Below are 23,929 nucleotides of genomic sequence, written 5' to 3'. Positions count from 1 at the left end.
AATAAGGAAAAAGTCGCTTCCAAGTTAGAAGTAATGATCTCCTTTCCAACTTTTCCGAATTTTCTAGAATGTGCTCCTTTAAAAATATCATATACAACATATTATAAAAGAATTCCTGAATTTTTATGAGACCATTTTTTCCTGAATCTATATAACACATCTGTATGAATAAATATTATATACATACTACCTCCAAATACCAGTAAATTGAATTTCAGATAATACCAATTCTCTACTGTGTGTTCTAGTACATGCCAACTGATGTTTTGTGTATGTTGACAACTGCTATTTGCACTGTGTGATATTTTTACAGCTCTATTTGATAAATTCTTGGCCTGAAGCCATTGCTCAGAAGGTCACACTATTGCTGACGTTACGCATTAAAGAATCTCAGAGAACCAGAGGAATGCAGACACTTGTTTGAAGTTTTTTAAAAAATTTTCTTCTCTTTGCTCTGTTTGCCTTGCGTGTACAGCCAGTGAATCTTGGCCTGCAACAGCGTCCATTCCCCTCAGAACTTGCCTCACCTGTCGGGTCAGTAGGGGGCGCTGTACTGGTCAGTGCCCAGCCTCTGCTCAGATTCCCTTGGACACTTTCTCACCATGTCTGTGTGCTCCTTGCCCCTTTTAAATGGACTGCCCTTGGGCTATGGGAGCAGCATAGCCCAAACACCTAGCTCCGCGGTTCCCTTGGGGACAGCCCTGAGATGTAATTTATCCTCCAGCTTCCTCCGTGGGATCAGGCTGCAGCTACCCTCTGTGGGGCTTTGGCTTGAGACTGGCCCTTGCTGGGCTCCTTGTTCTTGCCTTCCTTACTTCCCACTTCGCCCTGGGAGCACTGCTTTCATAATCAACACAACATCTGCACATGAATCTCCGTCACATGGTCGCTACTGGGGAATTCTGACTTAAGGCATGGGTCCTATGTATGGTGAAAGCCATCAGACATACCTAAATATATGCAATCTACACAGGATTATTATCAACAATAAAAATGTACCAGTGGGTACTCTGCTGACCAGTAAGGACATATAGAGAGATGAGGCACAGTTGATGTCCTGGAGGGAATCAAAATCTTCTTTGGGAGATGTAAAACATGTGGAACAAAGTTTAATAATACGTGGGGCAGGATATTATTTGAGATGTATTAGCCCATATTTTCATCTTCGGGTCATTCTTTGTCATCCTCTCCCTCCCATCAGAGGGGTGCTGGAGCAGCCAAATGGTCCTTGTGTCCTAAGTGTGACACAGAAGTCACAGGAAGACCCACCAGTGTGAAGGATAGTGTGGTCAGGAACATGAGATGTCTCAGTGGGGACTCGTGTGAACAGATGAAATAGGGGCCAGGTGGCAGCTTCCCAAAGGCTCTGTGCCCTCAAAGCTTCTTAGAAGTTAGACGCCACTAACAAGCATCTAAGACAGGAGAGGGAGACCTTGAGTTGACTGAGTTACGTTTCTCCTCAACTTGGCAGGATGGATGTCAAAAGAGAAATCCAGTTAGGTACACAAAACAAGGACTGAGATCCATACCCACTACCGACACAGGGATGAGCGCCAAGTGTGGGATGCGGATGGCAGCCCTATGGCATTGAGCATACAAAACTTTTATGGGTTCAGGGAGGCCCTGCAATGCTTGTGTCTTCTTATATAAAATCTCTAACATCTTAGACCTCCAGGGAAGTAAAAGAGTTGGTTAAACCAATGAAGAAGAAAATCCTTTTGCAAAATCACACCCTCATTTCATGCATTGCTTTGACTTGCTTTACTTGTAAGCTTGCCCAAGGTCAAGTAATCCCCAATTCAAGGCTGGTTAGAGCTAATCAGAAGAGTTTTGTTTAACAAAGCAGACGGAGGTCAGCCCTTTAAAAATAAAACATTCAAGGGATTTCATTTTTGTGAATACAAATGCATCATATTTACTGAGTCCCTAATCTGGCCCAGAGCTGAGGTGGCCCTTTGACCTCTTCAAGATAAACAAGGATTGTTGTTTATTGCGGCTAGTTCCTCCTCCTTCTGTTTCCTTCATGGTAACTCTTGGAGTGAAAGATGGGTATGCCAGATCCTTGCTCCTTAAGGGACTTCCGTGTATCAGTTTCTTTTCCTATTTGTAATATGGGGAGGATTATTTGCCTTGCCAATCATCAAGGCAATAGAAAATACACGAATCCTTTGAAAGACTTTGGCTTGTACAGAGTATGACCTGAGAAAAACCAATGTTTTTATGATAGATAATGTTGACAAGACCCTTGTATCAGTCAGGATTTGATCAGAGAAGCAGAACCTCTAGGGGGAGATAAATATATCTCCCTGTCTGTCTATCTATCATCTGTCGTCTATCTACAGGTAAAGAGTATTTATCAGGAGGATTACTTTGAAAAGGTATAACACCATTTGTTCTGGGTACCAACCCTGCTTCCTAGGGGTGGGAGCATAGGGAGATTCCCCCTTTATCTCAAGTCAATAGAAGCATTAATAGGGCTGTTCCAAATGCAGGGACTAGCATCTGACCCACAGCTGAGAACGTAAAGAAGAGGCTTTTCCTTTCAGCCCAAGGCAGCTGGGTAGAGTGTACCTGGACGCACTGGAGCTAGTCATGCATGCAGAGATGGCAGGTGGGGCGGGGGATTTAAACTAATTAAAATCAAGTTTAGAATTTTTATTATACAGCATTAGACATTTTTAGTTACTGAATTGACACCATGTTTATGACCTAAAGCAATCACAGGATTTGTTTATTACCCATGAGTTCACAGAAGGCTTGACACTGCCAAAGTTTTCTCCCTGAGGCAGAGGAGGAAATTTCCTACTGTATATATTTTAAAGGAACGGAGGAAGACAAAAATAAAGAGGTTTTGTTATTAGATATAATGAGTCTTTCCTGTTCCATAAACATCTTTTAAACTTTTACAAGACCATTACCATACTTGACATACTCTTCCGAAACTTCCTTTTGTTATCTACTGCTAGATATCAGAGATCTTCCCATGTCAGTACAGCCTCACTCCATCGATTTTAGTGGCTGCCTAGAATTCCGCAGTATGGATGTACAATACTTTATTTAACTACTTTCTTATTGATGGGCATTTCTATTATTTTTATTATTTACCATTAAGAGTAACATTGCAAAAACCTTGTTCACCACCTATGTGACACAGATGAATAGATTCTCTGTGTGTTGTGAAACCGCTGTTGCAAAGAGAATGACTATGTGTTGCTTTCATCTATGTATCCTCCATTCTCTTTCTCTCTGATAATAGCACCTCCACTTTCCTTTGGGGAAATGGAGATATAATAAGAAAACATCTCTAATTGTTGTCTTGTGCTGTTATTTTAAAGAACAAATACAATGGGGCCGGTGCTTGCCCTGCCTGAGAAGAGAGCTGCACATCACGTCCTCTTGTGTGGATGTCATGTATCCCAGCTAAGGGTTGGGTCATGTGACCCAGCTAAGGGGAGTCAGGTGACCCAACTAAGCCAATCAGATGCTCCCTCCCAAGAACTTGAATCTTGAACAGAGTGATGCAAAAATGGAAAATGGTTGGAGATGAATTGTCCCGATAAGGATGGCTTAAAGACGCTGGCCAAATGTTTCTGCTCTAGAGCTCTCCTGAGTCCTATTTTTCCTGAGACCTTGTTAGTCAGGCTTTTCTTCAATCCAGTGAAATACTTATTCTTCTAATTCTTCTTTTTTTTTCTTTTAACTCTTCTTTTTTTTTGAGGAAGATTGGCCCTGAGCTAACATCTGTTGCCAATCTTCCTCTTTTTTTGCTTGAGGAAGATTAGCCCTGAGCTAACATCTGTATCCATCTTCCTCCACTTTGTATGTGGGTTGCTGCCACAGCATGGCTGACGAGTGGTATAGGTCTGCGCCTAGGATCTGAACTCGAAAACCTGGGCCGCCGAAGTGGAGCGTGTGGAACTTGAACCACTCGGCTATGGGGTCGGCCTGTAACTCTTCTTTTTTAATTGAATCTAGCCTGAGTGTGTCTCTATTGTTTGTCAATGATACAAAGAATATGTGCATTTAACATTTTGACAAATACCTCTGGCTGCCTTCTAATTGGAGGTAGCAGTTTAAACTTCCACCAACAATTGGAAGCTTCTGGGCTTCATTTTATTTCAGTTTGCTTTAAACAGTTCTGTGGTATTATGCACAGAGAGTCTCCTTTTATTCAATTTTCCTAATACAATGCCACTCTGATTTCCTGATGGAGTGATTCTATTTCTAAACGAGTGAAATATTTGCCACAGTGGGTTGACCAACAAATAACTCCCTTATTATTGCTAGAATACAACTGGCTTGTATTAACTTGCCAGAGGTATAGTTGATGAAATGGCCCAGTGTCAAATTAATTTTATTTATAAGTGAGTGATTCACAGGGATATGAGCCACGAACTTGGACTCTAAGTATTTCAAAACTGAGTATTCTCACACTATCACCTTAGCAACTATAAATAATGATGTAATCGTCAAATACCAGCAAGAAGAACGGTCAAGTCTGCTACAAAAAGTTCCTTTAATTAACCTCATTTGCCAATTACTTTATTCTTACTTTCAATAGGTATTAGAAAAACCAGCTGTAGAAGTAGAACAATTTGTGATTTGAATTAAAGACATATGAAAAAAAGCTTGGATTCTCCCACTGGGCAAATACCATTATTAAAAGGAATACATGTAGGGTCACTGCCTTGTGTGAAGAGAAATGTCCAGAAGATTTATGGAAAATGGGAACCAAAAACAAAGGTAAATGATCATACGCATTCAATCACCAAGAATCGTGTGTACCATGGAGAGTATGGAGAAATGAAATCATGTTCACCACCAACTTTTTGAAACATTTCCTACAGCACGAAGAAGAGAAAAAACGTACACGTTTGGTTCTTCTCTCCTCTTCTCACTCCATCTATTTTTGTTGCAACTTAAGGAAGAATGGAAAATGTCCAGAGGAGAGAGAATTATAATGCTGGACCAGGGGCTTCGCAAGGTTTTGCATAAGAGCAGGAGTGCTCTTCAAAATACTTGACAGCCAGTATGGTAATGTATGTTAATGTAAATTAATATGTAAAGCAAAATTAAATCCATTGCCACTATGCATTTTATAGGATCTTAGAAAGGAAGATTACTTAAGTAAATAAAGTCGTGTTGTTTTGTTACTAAGATACTTGGAAAAGATTGCCTTTCACGTGCCAAGGAGTGCAACCGACAGCAGGAGAAATTGCCAAGTGCCTGAAATAGATAAAGGCTGGTTGCCAGAGCCTGCAGTATAGCAGGCTGATGAGAGTGGACGTCTTGTGCTTCTCATATTTCACAATTAAGGATGGTGTTTGCTGTATGTAGGTCCTTTATAGATACTATTCATCAGTTTATGGAATCTCCTTTGTGTTTCAAGTTTCTTAAGAATTTTTTTTTAACATAAAGTGATGTTGAATTGCATCTAATACTTTTTATGAGTCAAATGAGAAGACCATATGGTTTTTCTCCTCTAATCTGTTACTGTGGTAAATTACATTTAATGTTAAACCTCCTCTGAATTCCTGGGATAGAGCAAATTTGGACAAGATATATTTTCGTTTTTATACTTGGCTTGATTCAGTTTGTTAATGTTGTTGAGGATTTTTGTATCCATGTTTCCAGTTAGATTGTCTGTAATTTTCTTTCATCATACTGTCTTTGTCTAGTTTTGGCATCAAGGCTATATTATTTGCCAATTACTTTATTCTTACTTTTAATACGTATTAGAAAAACCAGCTGTAGAAGTAGAACAATTTGTGATTTGAATTAAAGGCATATGAAAAAAAGTTCAGATTCTCCAACTGGGCAAATACTATCACTAAAAGGAATACATGTAGGGTCACTGCCTTGTGTGAAGAGAAATGTCCAGGTGATTTATGGAAAATGGGAACCATAAATAAAGATAACTGATTGCAAGAATTCAATCACCAAGAATTGTGTGTGCCAGGGAGAGTATGGTATTAGAATACTATTCTAATGAGGTAGGTAGTAGAATGCTACTGAGGGAGTAATTCCTCATTTTCCACCTTCTAGGAGATTGGAACAATTTTTCTTTGAAAGTTATGTAGAATTTGCTCATAAAATTGGCTTGGCCTGCTGTTTTCTCCATGGAAATATTTTTAACTTCTGATTAAATTTCTTAAATGATTGCAGGACCATTCAGGCATTCTCTTTCTTCTTGAGTCAAGTTTAGTAAGTTATAATTTTTCTTGAATTAATTTATTTCATATGCATTCTCAAATTTGTTAACATAATATTTATGAGCAGATGAAGTAATTATGAGTATATAAAACAATTATGATAATTTATATTTTCTTTTCCCTTTAATATCTGTTTTTTGTAGTTGTGTCTTTTAAAAAATTTTCTATTACTCGTGATTTGTGCCTTCTTTCCTTTTTTCTCGATAAATCTGACTAAAGATGTGATTATTATATTAGTGTTTTCTAAGAACCAATTTCTTTTATTTGCATTTACTCTCTGTTGTACCTCTGTGTGCCTTTTCATTAATGTGTGTTCATATCTTTATTATCTCCTTCCTTTTCCTTTAAAGAGTTTATTCTCGTGTTTTTCTCCTAATTTCTTAATTAGACGGTCAGCTTATTTTCAATGTGATAATTTTTTTTTTTTGTGAGGAAGATCAGCCCTGAGTTAACATGCATGCCAATCCTCCTCTTTTTGCTGAGGAAGACTGGCCCTGGGCTAACATCTGTGCCCATCTTCCTCCACTTTATATGGGATGCCACCACAGCATGGCCTGACAAGTGGTGCATCAGTGCATGCCCGGGATCTGAACCCGGGCCGCCAGCAGTGGAGCATGCGCACTTAACCACTATGCCATGGGGCCAGACCCTCAATGTTATAATTTTAAATACAAGTGTTTAAGGCTATATATATTTTTTTCTCATATATAAATATTTAAGGCTATATATATTCCACTTTTGCCACATCATACAAGGTATGATTTGTACATGATTTATTATTGTTAAATAATTATTATTGAATATTATTATTCAGTTCTGAGCATTTTAAAATTTCAGTTATGATTTTGTCTATATTTAATTTCCAAAAATATATTTTAAAAAGTTATTTTTGATTTTGAGTTCTGACTTCATTGCATTATGGTAAGGGAACGTGGTCTGTATATTTATTTTTTTAAAAATTGGATATGACTTCTTTATAGCCTAATTCATGGCCAATTTTTAAACATGTTCCATGTGTGCTCAAGAATAATGTGTATTATATATATTAAATCAAGCTTGATAATTGTATGGTTCAAATTTTCTACGGCTTTACTCCTTTATCTGATTTATCTACCCACAAATGAGGAAGGAATGTTGAAATCTTCCCTTCTGCTACTTTAGAAGCTATACATTCTATATTTTTTAGTTGTTATTCTTAAAATTTTGTCATATGTAATTAAAAAAAATCCAAATTTAATTTTCCAACCTCCTTCCTGAACAATACAAGTTCATTTTAACCATCTTAACAATGGTTACTGCAATTAGATTTCATGCTTTTCTGATCCAGTATTTCAGTTGTCTTCTCCTTTAACTCCATGATTAAACATTATTTTTATTATATTATACAATTGGTGTTTGTTTAGATTTACCTACATATTTCCAAATTTCTTTGCTCATCATTCCTCTTTGCATCTCAGATCATTATTCTGAGGTCATTCTTTTCTTCCTAAAGTACTTTTAGAAAGTTCCTGTAGGAAAGGTCTGTAGGTAGTGAATACTCTCAAATTTTATCTATCTGAAAATGTCTTTATTTTATTTAATTCTTGAAAGATAAATTTGCTGGGCACACAATTCTAGATTTGCAGTTATTTTCTCTCAAAGTCTGAAGATAGTATTCTACCATCTTCAACCTCCTGTTGTTGAGAAGACTGCTGTTTAACTTAGTGCTTTCGGGGTGTTCTCTCACTTATTTCTGGCTGCTTTTAATCATCTCTTTACCTTCTGTGTTCTCAATATCACTACAGTGTACTTAGGTGTGGATTTCTTTGTACTTATGCAGCTTAGTATTTGTTGTGCTTCCTATATCAGTGGATTTATATCTTTCATCAATTCTCAACCGTTATGTCTTTGAAGATTACTTCTTCTCTATTCTGTCTATTCTTTTCTTCTGGACTCTTTTTTTCATGTCTTTTTCTTTCTTTATATTTTCCATCTCCTTGTATCTCCATGCTACAGTCTTGGTAATTTCTTCTGACCAGTCTTCCCATTCTCTAATTTTCTCTTCTGCCATGTATAATCTACAATTTAACCATTCACTTGGCTTTTATTATCCATGGTAATATTTTTCATTTATAAGTTATTTTGGCTGTTGTTCAAACCATCATTTGTTTTTATTCTATTTTTATTTCTTTAAACATATCACGTATAATTATTTTATATTTTGAATCTAATAATTCTAATATCTAAAGCACTTGGGAGCCCAAATTTCATTTCTGTTGACTCTTCTCATAGTATTTGTTTCTCTGGGGGTTTATGATCTCATATTTGATTGATCTCAAACTGTGGAAATCCTGAGGTTTTGTGTTTGTTCTGCCAGAGACAGACAATGTCTCTGGTCTAGGACCTTCAGGAGCCCAGGTTGATGTAGGGTTGGGGGCACTCAGATTCAATCTCTGCTTTGTGGTAAGCCCAAAGATTAATCATGGGGCCCCTTAAAAGCCCCATTCCCACCACACATACCACACACCACATTCTGTGGATTCTACCTCATGGTATTCTGTCTATGAATTCATCTCTCTGCTGAAGCACTCATTCAGGCCCTTCTGGCCTCTCACCTGGGCTATTTCAGTAGCCTCCTAACCGCCTCTCTGCCTTGATTCCTTCCCCATCCAATCAACTCTGCAACTGGCTACCTGATTAATCTTTCACGAGCACAATTCTGATTTTTATAGTGTTAATCCCTTAGGCTTGTATAGCTTGTCTCTTTTTTGAAAATACTGTCACTAGGTTATCTCACTTGTACTTCACAGTAACTTTGTGAAAAACAGCTGATATGCTTTCCTGATCAACAGCTTCCTTTTCCCTCCAGAGTAAATCCCCAGTCCTGCCTTTATGTCCTTCTATTACTAGCTCTATCCTACCTATAAAACCGTGACACCTGCTAATCCTGCAGTCCAGCCAACCCGAGCTTCTCAAAGCTCTCCTTTTCATTCCTCTCATTGGTCCCTCTGGTGAGAATGTCCTGTCATCTGTTTCTACTGACATCTTTCCTTCAAGGTCTGGCTCAAATGCTGACTCTTCCAAGACACCTTTCCTTTGCCTCTTCAGCTGAACATTCTCTGTCTCTTGTGCATTAAGGAGTACACACACAAACACACACACACAGATACATGGAGACAGAGACACACAAACACAGACACATACACAGACACATGCAGGCACAGACACACACAGGCACAGACACACACACACACACACATACACACCTGCAGACACAGACACACATATAGACACACACACAAACACACAGTCACACACACACATAGACACACGCAGACACAGACACACACGCACACACATGGACAGACAGACATACACACACAGATCCTTCCCTCAGGAGTTACTCTCTTTGTATTTTGTCTCAGAGTCCCTTTCTCTCTCTTTCCCACTACTCTGAAGCTGCTTTTTTAGGTCAGGTTCTGTTTCATCTTTGTAGCCAATCCTCTGTTTTATCCACTCCAACCCCATCTTTAATAATTCTTCAATATAAAGGTGAAACGTCTTTACAGGATCCTACATACTGTAAAGACAGCACAGTGGAGACATCCCTGAGAAGACTATGGTGGTCATAACTGCGCGATGACACCCAGGGGCTCCATGAAGGCTTTCTCGAGGGAGGTTGAGACTGGAAGTGGCATGTGCTCAGTGAATGATTTCAGGGGACTTAACTCTGAAGAGCTAAGAGGCCAAAAAGGCATTCTATGGACTTGTATTTTATACGGAAAAGAGGGGAAAGAAAACCCCAGAGATACAATCGTGAATGAATGATTCAATCTTGAATGAATGAATGGAGCCCAGGGTGGTAGCAGCATCTGCGTTCAGAGGGGCATCAGAGCAAAGGCAGGGGGTAGATAGTGAGGGGGAGTGGGCCCTCAGTCCACCTGACAGAGGATTGTGCTTATCAAGGAGACTCTCCCCCCTCCAGTGAGAACCCTGGAAGTCTCTCTTCCTGGAGAACTTGAAACAGTCAGCTGATTTTGTGGCTGAGCAGTTTCAAGTTTTCCTTGTGATATTTGAAATGTTGTATATTTTCTTTCTTGCAGACGGTTATAACAAGACGTCTTGCTTATAAAAATACACTCCGATGACATTTTCACGATGACATTTTCACGTTAGGTTCTACAACCCAAGATAACAAGTGCCTACAGAGAGTACCCAGCTTGATTAATTAGCCTGGTTTAGCAGTTTGCTGACTATCACAATACGCAGAGACCACATTTTTATTGCTACATTTGAACCTCTATTTGATACAAAGTTTATTAAAACATGCAGAGAAATCACACATTAAAGTGAATGATACATGTTTGGAACTTGTGCTTTACTGCTACCAAAATATCATTCTTCTGAAAGATCATTCCAGACTGTGTCTTACTCACGTCTGTGCCTTCAGTATTTATCATAGTGCTTGACATCTAGTAAGTATTATAAATCATCTCATGCAGACCATAAGTGTTAAAGGAATTTTGCAGGCAAAAATTCTTTGAGGGTCTAGATGGGAAAGGCTTCCAGGAGGAGGTGGCATAAGATTTGAATACATGCTGCAAAAACAATTGTTGGAGTGAACTGATTAGGTGAAGGGAAAATGGGTGGGAGCCTTCCAGGTTAAGGGAGGTGTGTGAGAGAGCTCAGAGGAGGGGTGGCCTAGTGAAGCAGTGACGGGGGAAACCCTGCATCACTTCCATCCACAGAATACTGCACAGGGGCCCCATTAAACGCAATGAGGCTGCAAATGGAATCCGTCCTGGATGGGCCACTGCATAGAATTTATGAGCTGCAATATATGTCATATTTTATAAGCACACAAGGAGTATACGTGCCATAAAAGCAAACCAGAAGGTCATAATCTAGTTTTAAAACATGCTCAGGGACACAGGATAGTGAGAACCACTGACAGACGGCACCAGAGGCAACGGCATAAATAAGAGGAGAAGGCAGTGAGGGGTAGGATGTCGTGTTCTATAATCCTGTAGAGCAGGCATTCTGGGGCAGCATGGCCTCAGCTGGACCAAAGGTGAGTGAGCTTGGAGTAAAGATTCAATGATCTGCACCTCCTGGTATTCATGCCTTCGTGTAGTCCCCTCTCATGTTGAATCAAGGATGGTCTGTGCCACCAGCAGAAGATGATGGAAGTGGCTGTGGATGACTTCTGAGGCTGGTCATGAAAGGCATTACTGCTTCTGCCTTGGACTCCTGCATTGCCTGCTCCATGGAATGCCAACTGCCATGCTCTGAGGACACTCTGCTCTGTGGGAGGCCCAGAAGGAGAGGAACTGAGGCCCCCATCCAACAGCCAGCATGAACTTCCAGCCACATGAGTGAGTCCCCTTGGAAGTGGGTCCTCCAGCCCCAGTCAAACCTTCAGGTGACAGCAGCCCGAGCCAACATTCTGACTGCAACTCACAAGAGACCTCCAGCTAGAACTGTCCAACCAAGCTGCTTCTGAATGCCTGACCCACAGAATCTGTGAAGGATAATCTATGAGAACTGCTTTAAGCCACTAACATTTGGAATAACTGGAACACAATCCTTCTGAAAAAAAAAATACAAAAAACAAACCTGTCACATCCTTGGGTAATCGCTCAGTCATGGACTAGAGGAGAAGGAGATCATCGGAAAGTGTCCCTCATTCTGTGCCTTTCTAATATGACAGTGGTGGTCAAGGTCATCACTGAGTCACGTGAGTCCGGGGACTCCTCCCTGGCAGCAGTGGTTAATGTTGCATTTACCAAACCAGTTGCACCATCTAATTAGGGAAATTAGTGTCTGCAAATCCCAGGGCACTCAATATCTATCTGTTGAATGAATGAAAGAGACAACAAACAGGGTTTGCCACCAATTAGTGAAAAACACTGAATTTGTTACAAAGTTACCTGCCACTCATTCCTTCCCCACCTTGGAAACAATAAATGAGTATATTGTTGCAAATTACTAGACTCACTGCCCGGGTGGTCCAGAATGGGAAATCTAGCATTTTTAAGTTGTGTTTGTGAGCCACCCCTGATGGCCTAGTGGTTAAAGTTCAGCTTGCTCTGCTTCATTGGCCCGAGTTGAGTTCCCAGGTGTGGAATCACACCACTCGTCTGTCAGTAGCCATGCTGTGGTGGCGGCTCACATAGAAGAATTAGAAGGACCCACAACTAGAATATACAACTATGTACTGACGCTTTGGGGAGGGGAAAAAAAAAAAGGGAGAGAGGGAGATTGGCAACAGATGTTAGCTCAGGGTGATTCTTTCCCAGCAAAAAAAAAAAAAAAGAAAAAAAAGAAAAGAATCACCATTAAATTGTGTTTGCTGGAGTGTCTCTCGGTCTGAGGATATCTGCTCTGCGGTTCATTGAATCACTGGTTACGCATTGAGGGTGTTCAACACAGTCACGTTCTGGGTGGGAGTGGAAGAGGTCCAAGCTGACACTTCCTTCTTGCAGAGGCCAATTCTATCAAGCTTGCATTACTGAGTACAGAATGTCCTTCAGCCACTCATGCACGCCTACGTGCACTCAACAAATGTCTGCTGTGTGCCTATATGAGTCAGGTCCTATGCTGGGTCCTGGGCTACAGGGTGAGCAAAGCAGACATGGTCTCTGCCCACGTGGAGCTTACAGTCCAGCTGTGGTCACGCACAATGAATAAGCACACAGGTGAATGCAAAAATGCAACCATGAGAAGGATGCAAACAAAAGTTGTACGGTGCTCTGAGTGGGGACAGAGGTGGGATTTTACCAGCTCAGAGGTCAGGGGAGACTTTATATGAGCTGAGCTATGAAGGATAGGAAGGAAGGCAGAAAGAAACAGGGGAGAGGATCAGCTGATGCAAAAGCCCTGTGGGACGAGGCAGCATGGTGACTTTGACTGAAAGATGGTGCTGGAGCACACGGTTACTGCTGCCAGGACTGTGGATGATCTACTGAGATTAGAGAGGGAGAGGAGAAAGGGCTCCGACTGCACAGGAGATGGAGGAGGGATGGTGGGAGACGCAGAAGAGGAGCCAGGACAGTAGTGGGTGTCGGGAGCAAAGGGAAGAGTGCTTCCAGAACAAGGAAGAAGTCGTGGGGCTGAATGCAGCTGAGCAGTCACAGAAGTATGGCTGAAGCAGGAACAGAGAAATAACATCCCTTCCCAAAACGGAGGTAGCCTAGAGAACAGCTTAAGTACACTTTTTTATTTCAAGAGCATCATCTAAACAATTACTAAATATAATTCGTGAGTTCTGTTAGAGAAGCACACGGATTTGACTGGTACAAAATCATAGAATGTTTCTCCCTGGATGCCAATTTTTGTGCAGATGCTAAAGGAGGTGGGGAAATTGACTTGCTTTGCTTCTCAGATGTGGCCTGAGAGAATTGGTTATAATGCTGGTGCAGAAAATGGTGACTTTTCTAAAGTCAGGAAGTTCTAAGCAAAAATGAAAGAGGCCCTAGTCCTAAATGCCTCCCTGCCAATATTTTGTTGCTGCTAATTCATTGGAGAATTATTCTTTCCACTGGCCTATAATGCAAAGAGCACTGAATTTGCAAACAGAGTATCAGGATTTGTCTCTTGGCTCTGACACTTACTAACTGGACAGACATGGGCTGGGCACATAACCTCAGTTTCTACTTCTGTAAAATGGGCATAATAATGTGTCTTCCTCCTTCGTGGTTCATGAGGATGAATGAGATCATGCTTTGTGAATGGAAAAGCACCACACACTTACACATAAGAGTACCTGAAGCCTCATCAGTCGCTCACATCTCAGCTGGGAGGAGGTGATCAGATCCTTCCTCAAAAGAAGGTTTGATGCGTGATGGGTGGGGATGATAGAGTGTCAAAGGGTACTGTGTGCCTGGGTAAATGGTATGAGAGCGGAATGCCACCAGCAGGGAAGGGGCTGGGGGTCACCGAGACATACTGTCCTTTTCATCACCTTCTCCAGGGCTGGTCACGCTGGGCAGCATGTTGCTACCAGCCAGAGGTGGGTGTTCTTTGGGAGAGAAGGATCCTGCTGGGCACCAGCATCTTGCTGGGCCTTTTTGTAGCTTGCCTGCAGGCAGCCCACTGGCTGCTGGTGGCAAATGCCATTTCATAGGTGACCACAGGTCTGTGCCCCCGAATATAGGCCAGCTACGAACTAGGAGCTCATTAAAGGCTTACTGAATAAATAATTAGTTTCCCCATTTCTAGCATGAGTGGCTGTCCACCCGCATGGGGTCTGAGGTGTGTGGCTGGAGTGGCACACTCCACGCACAGCAGCCCTGTGCCCCGTGTCTCTGTAGTACCCCCCAACCTGCGGCCGTGTTCTGCTCTCGATGGGAGGCGGGGTCAGGCAAACGCAGGCTGGAAGGCTTCCAGACATGTGTTTTCCTAGCATAATGCCTGGGCCAACTTCTCAAACTGCCAACTGCAGCTCGAAGACCATGCATTTTGAGGTCTTGTTCCACCGCGACTCACTAACGTCTTCTCCCTAAACTGGGTTCTTTTAATTCCACAAGGTTAGAGTGAATGCACCCCGATGTCTCTCTACAGATAGTAAACCTAGGGTTAAAACTTCCTTGGGGGAGAAAATAAAACAAGGTAAGGGAAGAGATAGGCAACACTTATAAGAATTCCTGTAAGTTTCATGGCCTAAATATCACAGCACTCTGGATTATAATTTTCTCTTGGCTTGTTTCTCTCTTCCTTTGATCCTAACATGTTACTTGACACAAAAATAGGTGTTCAACAAAGGTCCTGTGGAGGAATAGATTAATGAATGATTTCTTTCGATATAACCCAAGCCCTCTGCCCACTGACAAGCGGTAGATGCTAGAACTGGCATATGCACTGCTTCCATTTGCAGTATGAGTGTCTTCTGACTTGGTCCACTAGACACACTAGGGCCACTTAGGACACAGGTCTGTGGGCTTTTATATCACAGCAATAGAAACATTCTCAATTAGGATCCTTAACAATTCCTAGGCCAGGTTGGGTATCTGACATCTTAATCCTTTATGTTTCCTAATCCCCAGGATATTTGTACAGAAGAGAACTTGCCTTGGCACTGCCTTGCAGCAGAAACAAATTAGAACTTGTGTGCAGAGGAAGCATGTTTCAGGCAACGATGGATTTACGGCAGTTTTTTTAAGGAGCCTGATTTCTTTCCGGCACCTTCCAAACCCCGAGAAGATGAATGATGCAATATTGAGGTCTGGTGTAACTGCTTGCTAAGAAGGGTCGCTCACCATTTGGTGATAAGGAGGAGTCTCTGATAAATCTGTATTGGCCATGGGACATGTAAAATGGACTTTTACTTCTACTTTATGCCTGGACCCTGAGGCCTTTATTGAAAACCTGATAGAGGACGTTCGGAGGTGCCATAGGGCCATGGAAAAAGATGTGCACTTGGAGTCAGATGGCTTGGGCTGGACCCTCACCCTCACCGGTCACCGGTGTGGGTTGGACAAGCCACACAACGTCTCGAAGGCTTGGTTTTCTCTCTGTAGAATCAGAGTAGTGCCTCTAAGGTTGTCATGGGAATCAGAACAAAATGGATACTGCTTGAGAAAAGTTCGGTAATGGGGCCACCCTGGTGGCCTAGCGGTTAAGCTCGGCATACTCCAATTCAGTGGCCCGGGTTCGGTTCCCGGGTGCAGACCTACACCACTTGTCAGCAGCCATGCTGTGGGGGCTCACATACAAAACAGGGGAAGATTGGCAACAGGGTGAATCTCCCTCAGCAAAAAAAAAAAAAAAGGTCGGTAAAGCATTATTTTATGTTATTGTCGGTTAGAAGCAATCTCTATCTTTTTCTCCCGTGTCAAGGTGAAATCTACTGGCTCATCTCCATTTTTTTTTCTTTTCCCTTTCCCCTCTCTTTATGGAGTCCTAGAGAATGATGTTTTCCTCCAGATTTGTTGTGCCTGAATTAATGCTCTCCCCCAGTCACTCCAAGCACGGTGGATACTCTCTCTTGCTTTCATTCTCCTTCTATAAGGTTGAGTGCACATCACCATTGTGTAATGGGTATAGTATAACGTCCTGCTGCTGCCACAGTATAGAAATCTATTCAAATGTGGTGCTTTAAGAGGAATTAAAGAGCCATGTGAGCCAAACTGAAGCCTGAACAAGATTTGATGTCAGATGACGGTATGATTCACGCACCCTCAAAACTCTACTGCAGTTTGTTCTGGATGGTTGTTTGAACTTGGTTTCCATTTACCCACATGAAACATGAGAGTAGCATTTTACTGTACCCCACTACATAGGAATGCCATGACAACGTGCATGGAGAGTGTTGAACTCTTTGAATGTATGGGCATTTAAAAACTAACTAGAACCAGAGATAGCGGATGTGAACACAGATGGATTTGTAAAGCTAGAAATAAACCAGAGAAATAAGTTGGAGGCAGGCTAGGAAAGGATGACGTTTAAATAGCTGATGGTCTGTCTAGCCCAAGAAGGACATCCACTCTGTTTTGTTTTGATAAAGAAAATAGAAGCAGCAACCAGGAGCTTGAAAAATTATGTTAAAAAACAGTAAAGTCTATTAAGACAATAGTAACAATAGACTGGACTAAAAATTGATTAGAAGGACGAAAACTTCCGAGTGCTTGTATTTTCAGATGATGCCATTCAGCACAGATGATTTTGACTCTTAGGTCAGGTTTTTTGAGGTTTTTTTAGATTTAAAAAAATCTAAAAATAATGAGACCTTTGAGGTTTCTTTTAGGACTTTTTAAATTAAACACACTCTCAAATTTGTAATCAAATCAGAATCTGGGCTCATAAATGTTAGTAATTTCATTTAATATCTAACAGCCCATGGCTGATTATCTGATCTAGCCCATCAAAACTCTAGAGTTAGAGGTACTTTTGCATCGTACTTCACTCTGAAAAGTCCACATAAGAAAGTTGCTCTAATAGGTAACATACTGGGGAGATAGGAGCATGCACACGCATTTCAGGAGGAAGGAAGGAAATCTCCCTCTGATGAGCTGTCACTGTGAGCTTCTACAGATTATGTCATAGGATAATTGTATTAAAATTAAATGGAAGAGGGAAATCCTGAAATTACAGAAGTCCTGATGGAGGGTTAGTGACCAGGGTAAGAACAGTGTGACTTTGTATATTGCCAAGTCTCTTTCTCTCCACCCCCCGCATCCAATGAGTCAGAAAATCATCCCACCCGTACCTTCACACTGTGCCCAGAGTCTCACCAGTTCTCATCCCCTCCATGGCTATGCTTGTGGTTCACGCACCACGTTCTCTCACCTGGATCCTAAGAGCCTGCTTACTAGTCTCCCTGCTTCCACCAGCTCGGCATGCAAATCTTGTCGTGTCACTCATCTGAGCAGAATCCTCCAGTGTCTCCCACATTCTGTTCAGAATAAAGGCTAAGTCCTTACTGTGGCCTGTCAGATCTTCACCACCGCCTGTCCTCATTTCTATTCACTTATCTCCTGCTAAGTTCAATCACAGCTGCTTCTGGTCACTGATCCCCAGTGCCCAGAGCAGAGTCGGGCATGGAGTGGATACACGAGAAATATTTGTTGAATGAATGAATGAATGGCAATTAACCGATCAGCATTTCCTGGAAGTTACTATGTGCTTGGTACAGTCTTTTGGGTGGCAGATTGGAAATAAAGGTAAATCTTGATTCTCCTCTTAAGGACAGGGAAATGCACTGGTCAGGACTCTGGTTACGTGGGCTAGAAATCCCATTCCAACTTAGCAAAATGGAATTTGTTGTCTCCTGGGATCAATCTTCGGGAAGGGCAGGGCTGGAGCTGGGGCCCAGGACGTGCACACCTGCACGACTCTCTCCCTGTTCCGTTGTTCTCCACGTGTTGGCTTCATTCTCTCCAGATGGTGTTCCTTGAGGCTGGAGCCGGAGAACACAGGCCCTCTTGGCTACTACATCAGTTTCCTGTGGCTGCCGTAACAAATTACCACAAACTAGGGAGCTTAAAACAACAGAAATTTATTTTCTCACAGTTCTGGAGGCCCAAAGCCTGAAATTACTTCCACTGGATTGAAATCAAGGTGCCCCCCAGGCTGTGCGCCCCGCACGGGCTCTAGGGGAGAATCTGCTCCTTGCTTCTTCTAGCTGCTTGTGGCTGCTGGCGTGCCTTGGCTTGTGGCTGCATCACCTCCATCTCCGCCTCTGCACACACGTTGTCTTCTTATCTGTGTATGTCAAATCTCCTTTTCCTCCTTCTTATAAGGATGCAGGAGATGGCAGTTAGGACCCACTCAGATAATCCAGGATAGTGTCTCCATCTCAAGATGCTTAATTTAATCACATCTGCACAGACTCCCCCCCTCCCCCACCCCCCCATTTAAGGTAACATTCTGAGGTTCCAGGGATTAGGACGTGGACATCTTTTGGGGAGGCATATTTCAGCCTACCACAGCTACCATCTTTCAACATCCATGAACGACCTGAGAAAGAAGAGAAGACTTTTCCAGCAGCTCCAGTTGCAAAAGTCCTGACTCTAACCGTGCTTGGGCCACTGGGGATCCTTGGACCAACTGGAGTAGGGAAGAGGGTGGTTGGGAGGGGACAGGCCCCACTGGAGCCATTTGGTTGGAGTGAGGGACGGGGCTACTATTCCCCAAAGAAGAGCAGGGTGGGGAGGCTGCTGGGCAGACGAAATCATAGCTCCATTAAAGGGCGTGTGGGGAAACACTGCAACATTCGGAGTGAGGTAAGAAAGTGTGTATTGAAACATTACAATACTTGCAAACGACACGCGCTCTGGGAGCTCCCAGAGCTTGCAAGATGCATGAAGAACGAACCCTCATTGGGAACCGGGAGGAAGGTTTCCCAAGGGAAGGCTGTAGGATTACGCCTTTCCTGGGTGCTCATTGTGCAAGAGGCGCCAGCCAGGGTTTAAGGCATAGATGTGTTGTCGTTTTATTTCAGAAAAGAGATACTGTATTTCTCTTTTTCATCAGTCTACAATTCATTTAACAATCCTTTCCTCTCTGCAGAATGACACAAATCTGGTCAACTTTTGGGCCAGATGGAAGCTCACGTTAGGTTGTGAGCTTCCGCCCGATCAGCTCTGCGAAGAAACTGCTCCGCCGCCAGTAGCACCTGGCGCAGGCGTCCTTGTCGCCTCCAGGGGCGCTCCCAGTCCGCCTGGAGCGTCGGCGAGGCTTCCAAGACCAGGAGCTGACCGCAAACAGGTGGGAATCCGGAATAGAGAGACCCTAAGCAGTGTTAACATCACATAAACTGGAGGAAGCCAGGCCGGTCAAGTCGTTAGCCTGGACTCTCCGCGTACTTAACGACGGTTTCCTCTGAAACTAGCCATGCGCTCCACAGAAATGACAGCCAGGAGCAGCGGAGTCTAAGGACACTAACACCCCTCTCCCGGGCGCGCGGGTGGGGGAAGGCCGGGGTGAGCCGCAGGAACCACCGCGATGTGCAGATAGAAGTTAAGGGGACTGGCTCCGGTCCCCGACGTTGAAACCAGAGGTATTTATTTAAGGGGACATAGGGCATTCCTGGGCTTGGCAACCATTGGACGCGATGGGCCATTTCCCGAGCCAGAAAATGAGAGAGGTTAGACCCGGGAGGAACTTCTCAGGCTACTTCGCCGCGGACAGCAGTGACCAAATGTTCCGAACCGCCAAGTGGGGTTCCGGGGCTCTCGGGGGACCCTGAGCCGGGGCCTCGCGCCCCGCCCGCCTCGGCCCCCGCTGCCCTCGCTGCCCCCGCCGCCCCCATCCCCCCGCCGCCGGCAGGGGGCGCCCATGCTCGGCTAAAAGGCGCGGCCGGCGCCCGGCGGCCTCAGTGCGGAGCGCGGCGGCCGGTGCGCGGGCCGTGAGCTATCGGCACGGGGCCGGAGTGCGGCGGGCACGGCGCAGAGCGCGCAAACCCACACGGACGGCGGGATCCGACGGCGGCGCCTCCGCGCTCCCCGACTCCGGCCCAGCGCCCACTGGCCACCCGCCCCGCCCAGCGCGCCGCGCACCCGGGCTCCCGATGGCGCCCGAGGCCGGGGCTCCCCCGCGCGCGCGGCGCCCGCTGCCCTGGGCGGCGCTGCTGCTCCTGGCCGCGCTGCTGCCCGTCGTCTCCTCGGCGGGGGCTCCAGGTACGCGCAGCCCGGGGCTCGGCTGCCCGGCCCTCCGCGCCTCCTCGCCGCTTCTCTGTCCACCTTCCGTGCACCACCCACCCCGCCTGTCGCTCCGGGGACCGTCGCCCCGCTCTGTGTTGGCTGCGTGTCGTGTCACTAACCTGTGCGTCCTCATCGCTCGCAGGTCGGGGCGCGGAGGGGCAGCTAGGGACGCGGGGTCTGGGTACTTGGCGCCCGCGCGCGGGAGGCGGGCGCGAGGACACCGTTGGTGCCAGGGGGACCCCAGCGCCCTCGGTTTCAACTTTGCCGTCGAACGCCCCGGAGTCGGGAGACTGGAGCAGTCTAACTTCCCGGGGAGATTCAGGCAAAGGAGGAAAAAAAAAAAAAAGGAAACGAAAAGCGACCTCTAGGCGTTGCGGCGGGGGTGGGGGTGATGTTTTCCTATGACCAGAATTTCTCCGTGGGCATCCTTCTTTCCTCCAGTTCACCTGCCCCGAAGCAGGGATGCCTGCTGGAGGGCAGCCCTCGGGAGACCAGAAGGGAGGCAGAGAGGCAGGATTGTTCTAGAAGCGCACAGGGAAAAGCTGCGAGCTGCCGTGGGGCGGTCGGGTACCCCGGTGCCCAAGGAGAAGCCGTGCTCTCCCGGAGGCCGGTGCATCCCGGCGGAAACTTTGTCTTGAGAGGAGCAAGAGGGAAGTGGGAGAGTCGGCTCGGGAGAAGCTAGGCTGAGGCTGGAGACGGGGACGGATACTTTCTTTGAGGGCTGAAATGTGAGCAATGCTTTCCAGAAAATGCCAGCTTGCTGTTGTCAGATTTCTTGTATGCTTCCCGCACAGAGAGACAAGTTTGTGGTGGTTTTTCATCCCAAAGCCTTTGGCGGCCCTTGTTCCCACCTCCTGTGCAGGCATTTTCACACTTGAAACTGTGAGGCTTTTATTTATATCATCGATTTGTCGGAATCCAAGAAGTCCACATTTTTGTTGATACTGTTAACTCCCAGCTGGGTTATAAAAATTCAAATGAGATTCCAGTGAAGGCTACTTGCTGTATGATGCTATTTAGTGTCTCTATTGCCATCTTACTATGAGGGAAAGGGGGAAAAGTTGGGGGTCACATTGCCATGTGGCTATTTTTTGTGGGTACATCATGCATAATGCTTGCTGAGGTTTACACCAAGCGCCCGGATGCCGAATGCCACCTTTTCACAAAAGGCAGTGCCAGTTGTAGCTTTTGTTTTCTTCTCTGTTAGCGATCTCTAGGAAAGCATTCATGGAATATTTTGTACAGTTCTTAACAAGAATAAAACTATTTTAAAACCGTTCAATTTCCCCACCTACAACTCGTGGCTTTTTTTTTTTCTTCTGAGTTAAAATTTTCTGATTGTTGAAAGAGTTTTTGTTCCCCAAACCGACTAAAACTGGAAGCAATGCTGAGCTGGCTTTGTGACGATTACAGCTTTATTCTGTTAGATTCCACTGCCACCTGCCCGGTGGGTTAATTTGAGCACATCTGGACTTAGGGATGTTTGTGATAGCTCCCGGAATCCTGCTGGGTTCCGCACTCATCCTTGTCTTGCCTTCTGCTCTGTAAATCACTGAGCTGTGGAATGTTGGAGCTGGAATGCTTGCTGGCACTTCTCTCTACTCTGGTGACGTGGGACTTGGAGTAAAATGATGACCAGACTAGAAATGGACAAAGGAGGTGAAGCACATTTTGAAATGAATGTCTACTGCATTTAAACGAAATAATAGAAGGAAAGAAACAGACATAACCTGCAGATAGCTCTCTGTGCTGTGAAAGAAATCATGGGGCGCGTGATTGATTTCATCTGTTCCTCCAAAGGCTTCCTGTCTGTCTTGCTGTACATAGCTACAGTCACCGCTCCGGAATTGTATTCTTGGTCTGACGGCAAGGCCGTGGGCACACTGCTCCCTCTCTGGCTGAATAAATGCATGGGCCAGCAAACTGCTTGAGTCAGGCCCTCCCCTGGCCCCTAACCCTTTGGAGCCAGAATCGCTGTAATGAAGTCACCCAGAACCACATTCATAGTGGCAGACCACCACAGCTCAGAGGGACTTTCCTTAAAACAGAGGTAATTTGCAGGGCGTGCTGAAGGTCTTAAATAAACCCTTCAACTTGGTGGTCAAGTTGAAACATGAAACAAAATGAACAAGTGATGCCCCCCCATCCATTCCTACAATAAACCACTATGAAACTATTGAAATTATGATGGCGCGTGCCAGTCTGATAGGCTACATTTTTCTAACATGTGGGGACACACACTCACATACATTTATAGCGGTAATCTTAGGGTGGTTATGGGTGATTTTAATTTTTTCTTTAAAGACCCTTTCAGGGGGCCGGCCCCGTGGCTTAGCAGTTAAGTGCGCGCCCTCTGCTACTGGCGGCCCGGGTTCGGATCCCGGGCGCGCACCGATGCACCACTTCTCCGGCCATGCTGAGGCCACGTCCCATATGCAGCAACTAAAAGGATGTGCAACTATGACATACAACTATCTACTGGGGGTTTGGGGGAAAAAAAAAAAAGGAGGAGGTTTGGCAATAGATGTTAGCTCAGAGCCGGTCTTCCTCAGCAAAAAGAGGAGGATTAGCATGGATGTTAGCTCAGGGCTGATCTTCCTCACAAAAAAAAAAAAAAAAGACCCTTTCAGGGAATCCACAAGGTCAAAACTATTTTCAAAGTAATGCTAAGATACTGTTTGCCTTTGTCAGCATGTTGACATTTGCAGCGAGAGTGCAAAATCTTGGTGGGTAAAACTTCTGGTTCTTTAGCAAGAATCAGGGCACTGGCACCATAATGAACTAGTGGTCATTGAATTTTTTAGGCCTTTGAAGTTAAGATATGCCAGTTTCAATTAAGAATGTCCTTGGTTCAACAGTAAAAATTATTATATTTTACCAATCTCTGCCGTTGAATGCGTGTCTTTTTAATGTTCTGTGTGAAGACATGAGAAAGGCACATAAACTTCTACCCACGTTCAACAGTAATCCTGGGGAAAAGCACTTGTGTGGTAGTTTGAGCTGTGACGTGGACTAGCTGCTTTTTTCATGGAACATCTTCACCAGAAAGAATGACTATAGACGAACTAGTTATTCTGACCTGGGAATTTCGCTGACATCTTCTCAAAAATGAACCAAGAGGGCCCACCCTTTGTAAAATAACTTCAGTATACGCTAGTATACTGTCTTGCTGTGATAAAATTTGAGATTTCAAGTGAAAATTAGAATTGTGCCAAGTCATCTCCAGCAGCGTAAGCTTGAAAGTTGCCCAATACTTAAAATTTTTTCTCACAAGATCAGTGGCAATATAAATGAATGTGATTTTAAAATACTGCATTATAAAATTTGTCAACATTTAGATAATCTGCATAACCAAGTGAACCAGTAAGTCCAAGTGACCGATGCAGAGGGTTACAAAATCTTGCCTGGCTAAAAGATCCAGCCACAATGCAAGGTAGCCCAATGGATCCTTAATGTAACAAAATGTGAAAAATTCTTTATGTGGTTTCAGATTTTACATTGTAACCAACCTGCTACTTGATGAGTTTTGGTGTAGTATCAAAGATCCATAAGGCTATTAAAATACTTTTTCAACTATGTGCCTGTGTGAGGCCAGAT

The 23,929-nt window shown here is 44.1% G+C and overlaps 2 protein-coding genes across 2 annotated transcripts in view; one reads left to right on the top strand and one right to left on the bottom strand.

Moving 5' to 3' along the window:
* The window catches only part of LOC147912242 (uncharacterized), a 95,999-nt gene extending 76,030 nt beyond the window's left edge, over positions 1-19,969 (bottom strand). The window contains exons 1-2 of the mRNA XM_087424960.1: positions 19,874-19,969; positions 19,244-19,383 (exon numbers count right to left, since the gene is read on the bottom strand). Of these exons, the coding sequence (XP_087281086.1) occupies positions 19,244-19,383; positions 19,874-19,969 (236 nt within the window). The remainder of the gene's footprint in view (positions 1-19,243; positions 19,384-19,873) is intronic.
* Positions 19,970-20,180: 211 nt separating this feature from the next.
* Positions 20,181-23,929, top strand: part of FNDC1 (fibronectin type III domain containing 1) — a 101,664-nt gene continuing 97,915 nt past the window's right edge. The window contains exon 1 of the mRNA XM_087425072.1: positions 20,181-20,308. Coding sequence (XP_087281198.1) covers positions 20,200-20,308 — 109 coding nt within the window. The 5' untranslated portion in view covers positions 20,181-20,199. The remainder of the gene's footprint in view (positions 20,309-23,929) is intronic.

The sequence above is a fragment of the Ceratotherium simum genome, chromosome 38 (assembly GCF_057802395.1).
Source record: "Ceratotherium simum simum isolate JZ-2026a chromosome 38, ASM5780239v1, whole genome shotgun sequence".
In the NCBI taxonomy this organism is placed as follows: domain Eukaryota; kingdom Metazoa; phylum Chordata; class Mammalia; order Perissodactyla; family Rhinocerotidae; genus Ceratotherium; species Ceratotherium simum.
The sequence above is the reverse complement of the archived record's forward strand: the minus strand, read 5'-3'. Positions and strand labels throughout refer to the sequence as shown.